Source organism: Strix aluco, chromosome 18 (assembly GCF_031877795.1).
Source record: "Strix aluco isolate bStrAlu1 chromosome 18, bStrAlu1.hap1, whole genome shotgun sequence".
NCBI lineage: Eukaryota > Metazoa > Chordata > Aves > Strigiformes > Strigidae > Strix > Strix aluco.
Genome location: NC_133948.1, coordinates 5,046,738 through 5,064,755, shown reverse-complemented (window position 1 = coordinate 5,064,755; position 18,018 = coordinate 5,046,738). Strand labels below are relative to the sequence as shown.

Genomic DNA, 18,018 nt, shown 5'->3' with positions numbered 1-18,018 from the left:
TTCCTGTTTTGGCATTAGCAAGGTACTTTCCTATAGCACTTGCAATGAGGTCAGGGGTCACTTAATAATTTTGAGACTCTTTGATTCTAATAGGAACATAATGAAATTCAGAACACTGAATCAAAAAGCTGACCTATAATGATTCACACTGGAGAGCTGAGGGGACAGGTTAAATCTGTTACCTTTTCCTTTAAATCCAAACATACCACTGTACTGTTCTTTGCAAGACAATGGTCTTTAGTATGTTTATCTGTTCTTTACATTAGGTGCTGGGAAAGGATCACTCACTGCAGGAAGAGAGGGCTGGAGCACCATTTGCAGGGGAGGTTGGCTGAAACTCTTGGACTCTATAATGCGGTAATTGGTTTTTCTTTGAGCGCGGAGGCAGATGAGCAATCCTTATGCTGGTGATTCTGCTGGTTGAGTGTTCACACTGCAGGGGCACATCACCCTCAACCCAACCAGCAGATCACCCTGACCAGTATAAATGCAAAAAGGTTTAGTCAGTTTAAAAAAAAAAATCACATGAACATTATGTTTATTTCTCCAGCAGAATCTGTTTCTTTCACAGTCTTTCAGTTGCTTCTTTTCTGAAGAGTGAAGTCTTTATTTCAGATATCTGCCTATAGAAAATAAGGTTTTTTTAAAGAGCACATTTAAAGATGAAAACTGAGGCTCGAATAACTTAATCAGCATACAAATTACACAGATATAAAAGTTCTCTTTCATTGTCTTAACTTACAGTTTATTTTGTACAGAATTCATTATGTTATACATCTAAGACTTATTATATTGTATAAATATCTTGGGTGTGATGTATATACATATCCAGTGTTATAGATTCAGCAATTAATGTATGCATTTCACAATACACTATAGTGTATTTCAATGTAGTGCACATGATTTATATTTCAGAACAGAGCACATCCGCTATGAAAAATTGGTATTTCATTCATAGGGTACTCTACCTTGAAATACAGGGGGTTTTTTCCATTGTATAATGGACTGTTTGTACTGTGTCATATGGCTGTAAGATTGATGAATTAAGAAACAGCAGCTCAAAACGTTAATCTACGTGGTTCTACATCAAGAGGAGAGCAGGGCACTGGTTTCCTAAGTTCTTACTTAAATGGCGTAGAGAGGCCCCATGGCGCTAGGCTGTGTGGGATGGCCAAAGGAAATAAAAAGCTCTGCACAGGTGAGAACTACTAGCTCTTGCTTCTCCATTCTCTGTATGCCAGTGTTCAGCTGCCATAAATCACTCAGCTCTGATTACCAGAGATGAGGGTCTGGCTTCAGCTTTATTTTCGAAGTTTGCAAACTCCCCATGTTCCGTTAATCCACTCTTTGCTTACAGATTTTTTCCTGGGTGTCTCCTGGTATATGTATTGATACTACTTACTGTCTTTGATAGCGGGCCAAGAAACTCACTCACGATGTCTTCTCTATACATGCCATTAGTAAGATGTGCTGTTTGTTCAGTCTTAAATTACAGGTGTTGCTTTCCTGGGCACCCACTGAAGCATAGTTCTAATTAATTTGTCAGTATAGTTTCTATTTTCTTTTTTGACAGTTCTAGTTTCCTGCATATATACATATTGTGCCTTTTGATCATTTGGCTACCTTTGTTTTGTACTCTCAAAAGCAGAGATTTTTTTTATCAACATATAAACGCTGTTCATTTAACAGCAAAGTGGAATAATATATACTCCATGAATAAAAGACGTTATTTTAAAAGCGTCATTGAAAAAAATTTAGGTGAATCAGAAAATTGCAGGGGTTTTAATAATTTTAAATTAAATTCACTTGCATTTAAAGTATGTCATCATTTTGAAACTAAAATTTGAGATACTTCATTTAAAAAGGACTGATTGACTCAGAACTATATTTTGCATCAAATATAATAATTAAATTATTTTCCTTTTGATTTTTTGAGAAATAGCACAAGCACTTAAACCAGCATAAATCCAGAATAACTCCACTTTATTGGTGTTATCCCAGTTTTACTGAGAATTCTCTCTTCCCTCTTCTTTTGGTTTTTGTATTGCCATTTTTCTGTGTAAAAACTTTCATGTAACAGCATGTGATGTAAAAAAAAAAGGTTGTATGACTCTGCAGTTGTAGATTTCCCCTCGCCTCCCATTGCTAGATTTGGGGAGGGGTCTTTTTTTCTAGACAACTGTATCCAATTCCATTGTTTAACTGATCACTAGTAGTAGCTGTACTCCTTTCTAACGGGCTGTATTTGTAATTTAACTTTGGGATAAATATATGTAATTTGAGATAGTACGATGCCTATGACTGCACAAGTCATGACTACAGAAGCCTCACATTCACCCACTGAGCCACTGAAGAACTTCAGTGAAGAACTTCAGGACCACGCTGACAGATGCTGTGCCGAGCTAGGACTTTATCCCCCTACGGTAACTAGACCACAGACCCTGGTTATATGTCACATCCTACTCCAGAGTGTATTTTAGATACGTGCTCAGTCAAACACCAGCATGGAAGTATTTCTGGTGCAACACAAACAGTCCTGGAACCCTGCATTTATAACTGTCTTCAGCAGCAGGGGTTTGCAAGCCATCATGTGGCAGGTAAATGCTGAAAAGGCCTGAGGTCTCCTTTGGTGGCTCCTAGCAGTGACCACACTGCAGGTAGGACAGTCCTTCCTCCACACACTAGCATGCAGCCTGAACATATAGCTGCTTGTAGGTACTACGGACAACCAGGGTTAGGCCTCAGGTACTAGTTCAAGGACACACCAGTATGACAGTAGGGAGCACCCTTTAGTGATCCTCAGTGTCTGAAGCCATAGCCCTTGAAGGGACATTTCCTAAACAAGTGAATAAAGCTGTTGCCTTTCGTCACCTATTAATGAGTCAGAAGAGCAGCTAAGCACACCTGTACGTCCCTCAGCACTCGGTGTGCTTACATGGCACTGACTAGGGATGGAGTTCAGCAGCTGCTGCTGTACTTGGAAGAACTGGGGTCACGGAGTCCAGTACACTCCTGTAAGAGCATCGTTTCACTGGTAAACCGATGGCTATGCATTCATGAAAATGTGGCTTCCACCAGTTTCAAGACTAAATTTATTTGTGGTTGATTTATACTCATTTACCATTGTGCAAACAACACTCTTGCTTTATGGTTGGGCAAAATACAAAATAACATGTTCGGAAGAGACGTTAAATTCTAAAAAGGGATTTTTATGTTGTTAGTAATAAGGATCATAGTAGGAATTAATATTTCCTTACGAGGTCTGGATCATTTAAAGAGGAGAGAACATTTGTTAAACAACCCAAGATTTTATTTGACGCACAAGTGCTGCATCCCTTATGAAACAGAAACATCTCTGTGCTCTATTATTTTCTCTACTTAAAATTAGATTATAACAGATGCCATCCCCTCACTGGCACAGTTCAGTGCCAGCAAACATAAGTCTCTAATCACTTATATAAGCTTGATGTCCTCCTCACTTTCTAGTCTTACCATTAAAATGCTTGCATTTTGCAGTAATTATATTATACATGTTCCCAGTTGTGGATTAGGATCCAAATGCAGAATTTCCCATAGTTAAGTTTGTCTGGTCTGTTCTAATATCAGAACTGAATTATAAAATTGAAATCCTATCTTGATATACCTAAAAGATGGGAACTACGGTACGTAAGGCAGTTGCAATTTGGATCTTGTGTTTATTGCACAAGATCCATCACAAGAACATGTGCTTTATTGTTTTTGTTAAGTATTATGTAGATTCAGTTTTTTCTAACTGTAATTTTCAACTGATTTCAGTCATCCTTCAGTAAAAAAATGCACGTAATGCATATGAAATGGCAGCTTTGAATCTCCAGCATGTTTTCCTTGTTAAAATTTGGAATAGTTGCTCTATAATGTGCCCAGTGTTTTCCTTTCCTTCTTCCTTTTTTTAATGAAACACAGTGTAAAGTTTTTCTCTTTATCAGCCTTATGGTCAGAGATGGTTTAGACAAGGTCTGGGGCATCAGCCATTGAGCATGGACTTCTTTGTCCTGCTAAACTCTACCATCAGGGTATTAATTAGGACAGAGTAACAGTGACTCCAAGCTTTTGCTTATTTGCTGGAAATCTCCTTCCTATTCTATGCTTTTCAATACCACATTTCACTTTCTCATTCTGATAATAATGTGTATTGTCAACCAAGCTGCTGTTTCAGCAACACATTTTCCTTTGAAGTATGTGCTGTTTTGTTGCAGGTTACTTTTTCATATAAGCAATGACAAAAGTAAACCCAGAGCTACTCCTTGATTTTTATTTTCCAGGGTTTATTATTGTATTTACAGTTCCCTGTAAGAAGATACAACCCTTTCCCAGTAAGAGTTCTAATGCCTTTCTATGTTTCAAATACTAACGACCCATATACCCATATGGAAAGGAGAAAGATAATCAGTGATGAAGGAGGTATCTCTAGGGGCTGATGAAGATGAATAGAAAACTTAAATCATTATAAATATTACTGTACTACACTTTGGTACAACCGAAAAAAAACCCTTTCGAAGAAAATATTTAATGTTCCCTAAGTCAAATAAAATTCATAAGCAATAGGAAAAGAAATTAACCACATGGGGATTTTTATATCTGTAAAAAATAAGAAGACTACTTGGCTGCATTGCACATAGGCAATAAAATTAGATTCATTCAGATCCCTTTTAATGTAAGCCTCGTTTCAGGCTGTAAGCAAGAAATGTCCACTGTGCTTTACAAAGGACGACGACTAGAAAAATCAATGCAAACAAATATCCTTTTCTTTTCTGATTTACCATTTATCATGAGAGATGACAAACAAATGAAGTCTCCTCTGAGTCTGAGCGTAGTTGTATTAGCATTTTGCTAGTACCAGGCAGTATACAAAAACAGCCATCGTGTGTGACACCTCCAACACCTACAGGTAGCTGTTTTAGGGGCACATCCTGGTTTGTGGTGAAACAGGTTTAACTCAGCCAGCCTCTTGTACCTGCTCAGTGATATCAGGTTATCATCTCAGTAACTCCAAGGTTGCACTGTCTTGTTCCTATTGCTGACTGGACTGACTGCTCCACCATCCATAAACAGAAGGCATAAAGGTGATTACAAACATAAGAAAGAAGTTTTACATATTGTCTTGCAGTCTTTCCATATAGTCCCTAAGTTCCTTGGAATCACCAAGATTCATATCTTGGCATACCCATTTAATATTATCATCACTGTCAAATAGAATTGAGTTGGTGTAGGGGCCTCCATCCTCTGGCAGTATTGTTGTATATGAAGTGAACTTTACTCGCTTCTGCTTTGGCCCAGAAGGATTTATAGGTTCACTTTTAACTTCTTTTTCACAAAGGTACTCAGAAGATCTGAGGATATGATTATGAAGAGTCTTCTGAGAACTCCCATTAAGGAGAAAGTTGCTTTCTTCAAACTGCATTCCTCTGTCAATCATGGTAGTGCACTCCTCTGACGGGAGCGAAATGTCAACTGGGTTTTCCAGCAGTTCAACCTCATTTCCAAGCCAGACCCAATCATGGGAATGGGGGATGTTGCCTTGCTCACTCACAGCAAACCTTTTATGCCTGTACTTCCAAGCAAATGCCACACAGTTAATCAAAAAGACCAAGATTGCTAAGCAGAAAACACACAGCAGGGCATACATGCCAATCTCCAAATCTGTTAACCCTCTTGAAGTCAATGTGAGATCACTGGGATTGTTTTCTCCTGGTATTTCTACTTGTGTAGGGAACCCTGTGAAGGCGGTTGGGTTATTTTGGAGCTGGCCATCCTCCAGGGACTCCTGATCAATGAGAGATGTGAAAGTTGTGCTTTTGTTTGCATTGTCCTCGTGACTGAACATGTCCTCATGGTTTTTGGACCATTCTTGTGCTGTCCTCTCTTGTTCTGCAGGTTTCTCTATAGAATTGCTTGCATGGCTTTTAAAATCTCTATCCACATCATCAATGTTATTAGTGCTTCCTTTTTGGTCAGAATCTTTTTGACCAAACTTCACTTTGACACTTCCTTTCCCAACAGCCAGAATGCTCTTCCTCTTAGTCTTCTGACATGGCTCACTGATGACCATTTCAATTTTAATCAGAGGTCCCTGCCCATCCCCTTCCGCCACTACCCCAGGCCATTTGGACTGAAGGTTTTGGTGTGCAGACACTACCATCTCATCCAATGAAGTGATGGTGATTGAGAAGTCCTTGGAGTCGTAGATATCTAATGGTGTCACTGACCCATCACTGAACAAAATCCAAGCACTGACTATGGCTTCCTGGGGGGAAAGAGGATGGGAAAAAAAAAAAATCCGTGAAAGGTAAGAGAGCACATATCAGACACTCAGTTGTTTTAAAGTCTGTTTGACATTGGCAAAATAAATACACAGTTTAACTTCAGTTTATTTTGTTTTTTTGAAAAAGAAAACCAAAATGTCTACTCTGCTTCTCATTTTCTTCTTTCAGATTTGTGTCCTCTAGACCACTTATGCATTTATCTCATCTTCAGGAACTATCAAAGACACAGTCATCTAAATTTAATAAAAGGGGCTGACAAAAAAAAAAATGACAATTCTTTTTTTCACTTTGAAGTGAGAAACCTTTTTTGAGTGCCTGGGCTTCGTGATGAAAATAATCATATTTCCAAAGTTAATTAATTTTATAAAGGACCTATAATGGGGAATTTCTGTAACACTGCATTTCTTATGACATGTTCAATACATTATGCAGAGGTGTTAAGTGTCGGAATGGTGATCCCATTCAGCCCACTAAAACAAACTAGGTTAAGAACACATCTCAATGGAATATTTTAAATTTTCTGCCATGCTTTCAAGTATACAAGATTACGTAAAATATACAAAAGTGATTGTAGTCTTTTCTGGGAACTATAGAAACGCTCACAAAACCACCATTTTTAAGGATGTTTTGACCAAAGCAATTTGTCACATTACTGCAAATTGCTAGTGCTAAACAGATAGTTACACTTTCCATAGTGATACAGAGTTTCAATTCTATAATAAATACAGTAAAAAAGATGTATGCAATTTATTCTGGTGTCTCATTGAAAGCTATTTAATTCCTCAGATTATACAGTTTGAAGTAGGCACAATTTCAGCAATGCAGATCATGAAAACTTCTGTACGTGCAACCAAAAGTCCTTTTGGCTGAACTTTGTGAGGCGATTAAGGCATGGGGTTTCTACCTCTGCTTACATAGCTAAGCTGTATTTTCCCGTAGAAAAAGTGTTTTGAGTGGCACATACATGCTTTCTACAGCATTATGTACACACAGACATGTCCATCACTTTTCAGACCTGTACAGCACAGGGAAGCCAGTTCTGAAGAGTTTAGTGGTCATGCTGTATGGGTGTTTGCACCTGTAGGAGTTGGTCAGTAGGATGAACAGCCTTTAATATGTGAATTTACTGCTTCTCACAAAGCCGTACATTATATGTGCTGTCTAAAATTTGCAGCAAGTAGCGTTTCCCTAGCTTCTGACAAAGCACAGTAAACAAATGAATTCTGTATACTATTTTGGATCATACCTGTTTTGGAGTATGAAGGATATCATACGCAGAGGTGGTAGAAACAAGAGCTCTCTTACTTCCTTTGCTGATTTGTAAGGAGAGGGACAAGCCTGAAACTAGTTGTACTCCTAGATCTGTAATGGTTACACGGTCATCTAGAACTATCACTGTCTTCTCTGCCAAGATGGAATCGGAAAGAGGTGACAGAACCTTGAAAGAGAAAGCAAACACCTTGTGTGAAATGGCAACTAACTGCATGGTAAAGCAAGATTAGACTCTAATCTGCATAACACCTCAGATTAATCTTGGGTTTGTCACATCCATGTATAAGCTATAATTGATGTTTCCCCCAAGACATTACACTCATTTCCTGCTAAATTACTTTATTTACAAAAATAATTTAATAAAATAACCAATCACTTCAAAATTTCAGCTTCATCTCAACAATGGGGTATAAATTAAATTAAATGGATTTTTTAAAAAAAAAAAAAAGTCATTTTTGTGTGCTCTGTAAAACCTATTAATGCAGTATAGCACAAGACATAGTGTAAGACGCTGATTAATGCTAAAACTCAGTAAGGGAATAAAAAAGTGTACAAAGCCTGGCTGATAGGAACTTGGCCCAATGGCATTATAGAGACAGAGGACCTGAATGAAATGAAAGTGAGATTTGCAAAAGGACTTTGAAAATCCCACTGGGTGCCTGTCTGCATTTTTCAATGCCAAAGCAGTCCTGTCAGTTTGCTCTAAGATCTTGTTTCTAACATGCTTAGAAGGAGACAGTCATCTTTCTACTGATGCCAGAAACAGCTGGTTCAAGCCCAAAATATTTGAGGTGTGATTTGTCTAAACTAACGAGAAATCTACAGCATAGCCATCACCATCAGAGCTAGTGGCCTTCTGCTCTTTTATAGTCACTGGAGTGAAAGAGACATTTTAAGGACAGAAATCCTTTGACCTCTTTGTGATGTTTGTTTTAGGCTGAAAGGAGCTGAGCCCTAAAAGTACCTGTTTCTTTGTGTTGACTACAAAGGAAACTTAGTGTAACTGGACCATTATGGATGTTTGCAGTTAATAAGAAGAGCCCCAATGCTTGTATTCCTTTATTTTGATTAAGAAATATGCATGAAGTTAGATGGAGAGACAGGTGGTGAACATGAATATTCTAAAGGTTTCCTGAAGATTATTTTTATGTCCGTTTTTTGTGCTTCATTTTGTGAACATAAAGGGATTAATTTTTCAAAGACATTTAAGCATATAAAGATGCATGTAGGTCTTTGGTAAAATTTCCTAACAGTTAAATTCATAAGGTACCACCTTAAATTAAAAGAAGCTAGTTGTGAGCATCATGTAACCTCTTTCACTGTGTTGCTAGTCACATTAACGTGGAAAAATCCCTTCAGAAGTTTCACCTAAAGGTATTTTATGGAAGTGACAAATAGCAAAAATGAAAACCCATTCAAACTTCCTTTTATGTTTAACATGTGAATTTTTTCTGCTTGTTTTTTTCTGAGAGCAGTTAATTTTATACACTAACTAGATATTGTGTGTGTGTGTGTGTGCATCCAGAACTCTCTCTACAGAAGCTGCAGATACATCTTAGGCTGTACCTGGACCGTGGTGATGCCATGCTCACGACCAACCAGAACTCGGCCATCTTGAAGCTTGGCAATCTTGGGTTCTTCTACCTTCATGAAATCAGTCACAAGGTCAGTGATGTCAAACTGCCACTCAGAGCCTAGCATATAGGTCAAGTGGCCTCCAAACTCAGAGGATTCAGCTACAAACTGTGTGAGGACTCGCACCATGGCATGCTGATACTGGAGGGTACAACCTCTTCCTTTTTTCTCATCATCCTCTTCATCCTCACTGTCACGGGTAGGCCTGTAAATAGATCCAGGTTCGTTATCTGCATTGCCACAATCTCCCTACAACACTGCAGAATTTCCATTGCATGGTATGTTCAATTAGATTAACGTTATCATCTGCTGCTGTGTGAGAAATAAGGAAACCAGATTTTGGATGTGTAGGTTATTAAATCTGAGTGACATGCTTGCACAGCTTTTTTGTGCTGTACAATTTAAAAGCTACTGTCACTTCTGTTAGTGAATTCTTTCTTCGAGTGGGACCTCCCAGCAACTTGAAAATATGTCTGCCATTGCTGAGGTTTCAGTGGAACCACCACTTGTTCACTGTGTCTCCAAGAGGCAGTCAAATCTTGCAGAAGGCTAAAGAAAGCAGTGTGAAATGTATATGAGAGGGCAGTTCTAGAACAAACCCCTACAACAGCTCAGCAGGGATGGGAGAGGATGTTTTAAGAAACAAAGGTTTAAACCTTTGCCCATAACATTTGTATCACTTTGCTCATCTCTTCAAAACTATTGTAACGCATTTGGGATTCCCTACTTAGGTAATGTCACGCCACCTTGTCCCACATCTCTAGCTCATAGGTTCATTAAGCCCTTTGCATTTGAGAAATATACCATGATTTCACCTTAAATTTTATACAGTTCATGCAAGCATTGGACTTAGTCATGTCATGACCACATGGGGCTTCCAAAAATCCAAATGAGGCACTTAAGTTACCACTCAGGACATCAATTACTCAGATTACACCACACCAGACTGGTGAGACTGCCACTCACCCCATCGAAACAACTGCAGCTTTAGACACACTTTAACATTTTCTAACCATCTGTCCCCCTTGCAAAATATAACCCATGACAAAATAACAGCTTTCCATAAACCTTATATAAGGCATCACAGTGATTTGTACATGATAGCAGTGCTGTCACACCTCACAGAATTTTGTCTGGTTTAAACCCAGTTTCCAATCAGTTTTATGGTTGGGGTTTGTTTTTTTTTTTGCTATTGTTTATTCCTTTGGACAAACACATGGATTCTCTTGCCTCTTTCAAGTCAGGTATTAAGCACTAGGTGGTCACACTTTTACTCATTATGCCCCCATGCTGTGGAATTCATTGCTCAGAAATAATTTGCCTTCCTCCTTTACTTATTTATTGAGCCTGAAGCCACCTCTATAGCAAGAGTGAGAAATACAGGCTAAGTCTCTTATTTTTCACAGTATTTTGGGAAGTAGTTTTGTGTTTACTGTGTTCCTTTATCTTCTCCTTTGAAATACCAGCTATGAAAAACTATTATAAAACAGAATTGCTTTTGTTATAAATTGTTTTATGACAAAGTTGGCAAACAGTAAGCTGAAAACGTATCTAAGAAAAGCCCTTGTGCTTTTCAAAATGATAGAAAGTCCTGGTGTTACAGAATCTAATGCACTGGAAATACCTTTTCAATGCATCACTTGTTAGCTGAATATATGTATTTGGCCTCAAGTAAATGGTATTTGGTACAGCCTTTTCGGTTTTGTGTGTGTAAAACAACAGTGTCCATCATTAGTCCCTGAATGAAACATCATTGAATAACCACTGAATTGTTAAGAAAAAAACAGAATCCTAAAATAGGGTTTATATTACACAAAGAAATTAGTCTTACAGAATTAGACTAGCTGGGTATTTTAGGGAAACTTTCAATTGTTCTCTCCTTCCCAACACAAGTGTCAATCTGGACTACAAGCTGAAGCCAGCCAGGCAGCAGAACAGCCACAAGGAAAGTACTAGAAGGCGGATATTGATAGAGCTTATGTGGCCCATGCCTATTTAGATTGCTTTGGGCTTTATAATGCTATAAAAGAGTTTATGAACTCCTTAACGTTCCCACTTCCAATTTATTCTGGTATCCTGACCCTCTTCAGCTCATCTAAACCAGAACCCAGCTCTGAATAATCTCAGATTTTGGAAAAACCAGGTTTAGGTCTGAGATTTGGGGATTTGACCCTCTTTTAGCAACACAGACAGTAACATTAGTACCTGTGCAGAATTGGAGAAAAATGTGCAGAAGTTATTCATGTAAGAAGTACTTATGGGATTTCAGGGAAGAGAGCCACAGAACTAGCAGGAACCAGTTTTTGTATGGAAAAAGAGACACAGAACCAGTGTTCTGTGACTTGAAGAAAAATGTTCACATGTTCAACATTCATGCTGACTTAATTTTTTTTTTTGCACAACTCTGTTTTCTGTTTCTGTTACATAACCAGATGGTTTACTCATCCAATGTGTTACTGTTATTCATATTTATTTCTGTGCTTATTTATTTCTACTTTCACTGTTTAAAACTTTAGGCTACTGGACTGTTTAAGAGGAAATAAATAACTTTGAGGGAAAGAATTTTTCAGCCCCAGTCCCATGCAGGTCATAAATGTGAGTTGTGGGACAAATGACCAGAGATAAGGAGTGCACAAGGGCACAGAGGGAGCACTCCTGCCCTTATGGCCAGGTTTAAGACTTGTGGGCAGCCAGTACTACCAACCACAAAAAGATGATTCAAATCCAACTCTTTCCTTGTGGTATCTCTAACAAACAAATGGTAGGGCTCCTTTTTGTTACAAAAACATCTATAGATGTTAGTATCTGTATAATTCTCCTTAGAAATGCATGGTTTCTATTGCATGCAAATGTGGAACATCAGAAAAGCATCCCTAAACCTGGAATGGACACGGCACTTATGTCAGTGCAAAGTAAAAAGAGAGGTGTTTGAATTTTCAATCCAACCTTTGCAAGTCTGCTTTACCAGGTACCAACTCAACTTCTTTTTTTTTTTTTTTTAAACAAATTATATCCATTTCCACTTCAAAGCCACAAATCCATGATTCAGTTAGTAAGTCAGAGCATTTCAGTGTTTTGTCTCCATGGGTGAAACAAAATGTTTGAGATCCACTGAATTGCATAGTTCCCTTTAGAGTCTTAAACCTCAGTGTTTCCAGGAGGCTTAAAATCCTTCATTAAGGAGTGAACTCATTTTCTTTTTAAGACGTGTCCTCATGAATATAAGCTATTGCTGCATATTGTACTTTTTTCCCCCTTGGTCATCTCCAAGGTTAGCTCTGGATATCTCTCAGAATCCTTATCCTGTTTCTCACTGCTTGGCAAACTTGCTTGTAAGATTTTTTTGCTTTTCTGGCGTGAACCAAGGTTGCCAGAATTACATTTCATTTACATTTTACACAGAGAAAGCCTTTGCCAGAGAGCTGAGTCAAAACAGCAGCCCTGTTACAAGGGTGCCTGCTAGCACTGATCTAATCAATGATCTGTCAACTTTATATTACAGACACTGTTTAAGTATGTCTCTTTTAATTTGCACCACTCTCAAACCAGGCATCACGTTCTTGGGCCAGATGCTAATTTTCTGTTAAAAAAACCCTAAAGAAATCAGCTTTGCTGGTTTTGAATTTGAAATACTCATTAAAAAGTAATGTATTTAAAAAACATTTGCAACACCTCTAATTGAAAAAAAAAATCTATTTCAGGTACAAAATACAAGCCACTAGAAGTTGATTTAGTGGAAACTTCAGAAATAAGAAGTTGCACATAGCTCCACTCACAGTTCAAGAAGAAATGCAATTTGGTACCTTTACAGATCTTGAAAATACAGTCTACCTATTAACAAAAATCTCTATGGCCTTACCTCCATAGAACGTTAAAGTCGATTAACTAAAGGAGTGAATTTACAGCATGTTCAAGCTTTGTGCAGATGTTGTTATTCAATAATGGAATGGTTTGAATCTGGTTTCACTTAATTCACCTTAAAGTATGGCTTTATGTCTGAGTGGTAGCACTCACACAGAGATTTAACTAAAGTAGATGATTATTTTTTCCTGCATTTAACTTAGGCTAACTTTCCTGCTTTTGCCTCTAGTACTAGACAGGACTAAAGTAGAGCTACCACCTAATTAACCATTAGTTCAACAGAGTGCCATTCATAAGCAATACCACGTCTGGCTTAACTCTGTTTCATAGGTTTTGAAGGTTAATGCTGCTCAGAGGTTTGCAGTCACTGTGACTTAGTAATGGCTTTATCAGCTATTGTTCAGTAAGGCCAGATGCTGGTATAAGTCCAATAAACTGTGTGCCCTATACTGAAGCATGTGCTGGAGTCACACTGTGTGATGTCTGCCTCCCCGGGGGCCTCATGAAAACAATGTACTAGCCCAGTTGCAAATATTTACTTAAATTTCCATCTTGTTCTGTGAGACTTTAGCCATGCAATTCCTATTAATGCAAGCTGAAGCCACTCATCCCATGTAAACGTATGTGCATAGAGACTAGCTAGTGCAGGAACTTCAAGAAAGTAGTAATTATTTTCAGATGCGTGAAGGATCAAAATGTTCTTGTTTGACTATCAGGGTCTACCTGGACCTCTTCTATGCTCTAATATTGGACTTTAATTTAACTATACACCTTTCATTTGCTGAGATTTTGGGTTTTTTTGCAGCCCATTGCAGGAGTAGAGTTTCTGTCAGCCCATGCTCGTTCGAGGACCGCGTACCATGCAGTGAGTTTTGATCCATGGAGCTGACTGCCATCTGGAGAGGGAGGCTCTTCATATCTGCAGTAGCACACACCATAGATCAAGTTCCCCTCTGGATAATAATAAAGGTTTGTCATGTATTTACAGAATGATCTGATAAACTGTATTGCTGCTCTTACGTAGGGGAGACCAGGGGTGTTTTTTTTCCAGTTTCTGGCATAAAAGGGGCCTCTTTATTCTTTCTGTTCCTCTGGTGAGTTCCTGCTCTTCCAGCAGTTCAGACCACCTGAGAACTGACACAGTCCAAACTGAGCTAGGCATGTGGCATTTGTAAAATTTTTGTAAAGACCCTGTCTTTTTCATCGCTTTTTGAAAATTATTCAAGAAGTTAGGCAAGCAAACATGTCTGTAATCACATGTATTTTACAGTTACACACATGACAGTGTTTACAGGGAGAAGCAATACATTTTATTAGATCAACAAACGTCATGGGAAAGAACAGATGTGATTTAGGGCATATAAACACTTTTTCAGGTCTGAACTAGAAGCAGCTATATTCAGATGAAGAACAGCCATGCTGAGGCAGTAGTTTCACAAGCATTTCTTTTGTCAACAGCACCAATAAAAACATTTAAAAGGAAACCCAGTTATATTTTGCCATCTGGCTCAGCCCCTCAGACAACTGAACCAGCACAGCCACGCTGAGCATGTGGGAACAACGCCGTGGGGGAGCCAGAGGAGATGAAGGAATGTTTGGAGGTTGGTGAAGTGTCTCTGCACAATCCCTGTAAGAAATGCCAAAAAATTTTACCTTCTGTATATTGATGAATTACTTTATAGCAACATTTAGTTCTTGCCGAGAAGACAAGGGAGTGGTGTGAAGATACCAACCCTAGTGGACAGGAGATGAGTAGAACATTGTTTTGTCTCTGGTGAGGTGAGGAATAAAGAAGATGCATTACAATCCTTCCATGACTAAACCTGAGGATAGTGATATACTTTTGGTTGACCTGTGGGCCATGTGCGACTGAACCTAAATTTAAGACTACCTAAGCCTGTTGGCAGGGACTTTGGAAAGAATCCATGAGTTAGATGCCCTCTCCTTTTCAAATTAATTTCCTTTAAGGATAGATATCAGAAACTTCATACAAATTACCGGCTCTTACATGAAAATGATGTTGAAGCAATGCTGTGGTGACCACACCTGCTGGGAAATGCTGATTTGGGTTTTTTTAAAAGATTAACACTCTCCTCTCTTTCAAACCTGTTATCGGGTATCACACAAGACAACCTTCTTACTGTACAGCACTAAGACTGCATTGTACATACTGGGTGGGTATACCCGTGAAGAATTACAGGCTGAACCATTGTTCAGAATAAGCAAGTGTGTCCTTCTGGCTGTATCACAGAAGGAGGATTCAGGAAACCAACCTGCAGCTCCTGACTGTAGTCCAAATATCTTGTGTGCTGCAGGTCACCATTTAAAAACTCATCATAAAAACTCCCCCATGTTTAGGATATTGGAAAACACGTAGCTACGAAGGAGATGGAGATATAAGCAGATTAAAAATTAAAGGGGAAAAAAAACCACAAAAAACAAAAGGAAAAGCCACTACATCTCAGGTCAAACCCATCCAAATTTTAAAATGAAGGAAATGTAAAACCCTTATGTACAAAGCAAATGTCAGAATGAGCACAACTAATGCTAGTCCTAGACTGCCTGTCCCAAAGTTAAAAAAAATCCACATGAATGTTCCATAAAACAAGAGATAATTTATTTCTAGTTGAAACCTTTCCCATTCACACAGGCCTGGACTGCTGACACACAATGTCATAAACTACCAGCTGCAATTCTGGGGAATGATACAGTGTCCATACTTTCTCCTCCACCCCTCACAGAAAGTGCTTGCTGAAGATGTGCCAGCAGTTCAGATGCAATCTGAGCAGCAGCAAACTCGCACCGCTTGCCAGCTTGCAAACAGAGCAGACTCTCAGACCATTATCTTTATTTCAGCTGGCCAAATAAATCAGAACTAGACACCAGGGGGTAAATTTCCAGCACTGTGTGTAATGGGTTTAAAGTCAGAATGTCCACGACTGTTAACCACAGTTGAATGTCTAACTCACTGAGCTTGCTGCTGCAAGTTTACTCCTATAATAAACATCAACAGTCTAATCCTGCAGCCATTTACTCAGCAAAATCCCCACTGGTTTTAGTAGGAGCTGCGCCTAAGGGAGTGTTACAGCACTAGGCACATTACAGGCAGAAGAAGGTAAGTTAAGTGAAACTTTAAGCAGCTGGCATATGTTCTTTCCTCACCTAGCACATCTCTTCCTGCCACAAATGGCAACTTTGCCTTTATCACTGAAGCAAACACATGAATTTCTCTCGTGCCAGATCCTCACCACCTCTTCTGTCATAGCCAGGAAAAACGTCCACATAGCCAAGAGGTCAGTCAGTCCCCTTCTCTGGACCTTATTATCTGAGTATCCTGTAAATCGTGTCCTATTACCCTTAGTTTTATGCCCTCATAAAGTGTTAGATAATTCCACTCCCCTGCTGTCTGTTTGGGCTCTTTAAGGCTCTTCAATAGGTGAGATGTTCTCCCGGGAAAGCAAGTGCTCTAGCTAGAACTGCTACAGTGTTTAGCACTACAGTTACTGCTGCCAGAAATGCTTTTTCACTGTATTATATATCTGAGCTGGTGTCATGCCTTGTTCTCCAGTAGTATTTTTCAACTTAGCCTAAAATCCACCAATATAGCAGTGTTCCTGGAAGTTCTTAATCTTACAAATTGTCCAAATGATGGTTATTCTAGAATGGGTATTTTCAGGAGGGAATGATGGGAACAGAGCTTAGAATCCCTGCCCTCCTCCCCCTCCTTTTTTCCCCGTCCACATTTGTCCTGATAGAATCCGTTCATCAGAATATATTCTTCAATAGGAGCATCAGTGTTATTTTGTCTAATTCAGATCTGCTAAGTAATGCTTGAGCTAGGTCTGCCGTACGGTGCATCTGTACAGAGACTGAGTACTCATCCAAAGTCACAGAACCCTCGAATGGTTTGGGTTGGAAGGGACCTTTAAAGATCATCTAGTCCAACTCCCCCACCTGACTCCCTCCTTGCCCCTATGTTATTTAGCACTGTAGACGGAACCTTAAGCACTGGCAGTGCTGAATATCACATGCACACAATGTTACATACAGGATGGGGGAGGTCCAGGTCCTTTTCCTCAGATTTGCACATCAGAGTGTATGATACGATTCCCTGAGATTATGTGGAATTGATTAATGTTTCAGGTAAAGCCACTGACTTTTAAACTGTATAGATCAGGATAAAATGTAGCCTACTGATGTCATTGTTGGATGTTTTAATGAAGGCTAAGACAGACTGCAAAGCTAATTTTAAACAGAATAGTTTAGGTTCTGAGAAATACTCTAAAAATTCATTGTGTTCTAAAATCACAGGCCCTGGGCACGTATGTGGACTGCGCCAGTGCTGTAAGCATACCTTTTATTGGAGGTGACGGGTATCCTCCAGCCTTTGATCTGGCTAAGCTCTGTATCAGAGATCTCTATCTGCAGTGGGAGCCTTGGAACCCAGACCGTCACTTCTAATTGGGTGGTAAAATGCTGATAAGTGAAGTTAACAATAGTATCCACTTTGCTTTTCATTTCCTTGCCATTAACGAAGATGGAGTCACATCTGTCAGAAACCTTAAAAAAAAAAAAAAGGAAAGAAGAAAGATTAATTAGGAAATGAATAAAAGTTCCTGAGGAAGCACGAGGAATGATACATCAGTCCAAAGACAACACTGATAATGTGAGTCATGCATATTGCATTTTCAGTTTTCTAATTAGTAGCAAACAGTGATAAATGGACCCCAGGGAAACAGTTCTGCTTTCCTCAATGGATACTACTCAAACTACAAAAATAATTTAATGATGTTATATAACCTATGTGAATCTTTTATACTAGGCAAATTAAACTCTTCATGAATCAAACTCCATGTGCACCAAAGTTTATGTTTACAACTTGCTTAAAGAACCTGGAAAAAATAGGGCCATATGTTACTAAGAAAAAGACTGACTCAGAACCATAAAA

General features: G+C 38.8%; 1 protein-coding gene across 1 annotated transcript in view; it reads right to left on the bottom strand.

Moving 5' to 3' along the window:
• Window positions 1-718: 718 nt before the first annotated feature.
• Window positions 719-18,018, bottom strand: part of TMEM132B (transmembrane protein 132B) — a 256,832-nt gene continuing 239,532 nt past the window's right edge. The window contains exons 6-9 of the mRNA XM_074844343.1: window positions 17,425-17,630; window positions 9,141-9,414; window positions 7,549-7,740; window positions 719-6,283 (exon numbers count right to left, since the gene is read on the bottom strand). Coding sequence (XP_074700444.1) covers window positions 5,129-6,283; window positions 7,549-7,740; window positions 9,141-9,414; window positions 17,425-17,630 — 1,827 coding nt within the window. The 3' untranslated portion in view covers window positions 719-5,128. The remainder of the gene's footprint in view (window positions 6,284-7,548; window positions 7,741-9,140; window positions 9,415-17,424; window positions 17,631-18,018) is intronic.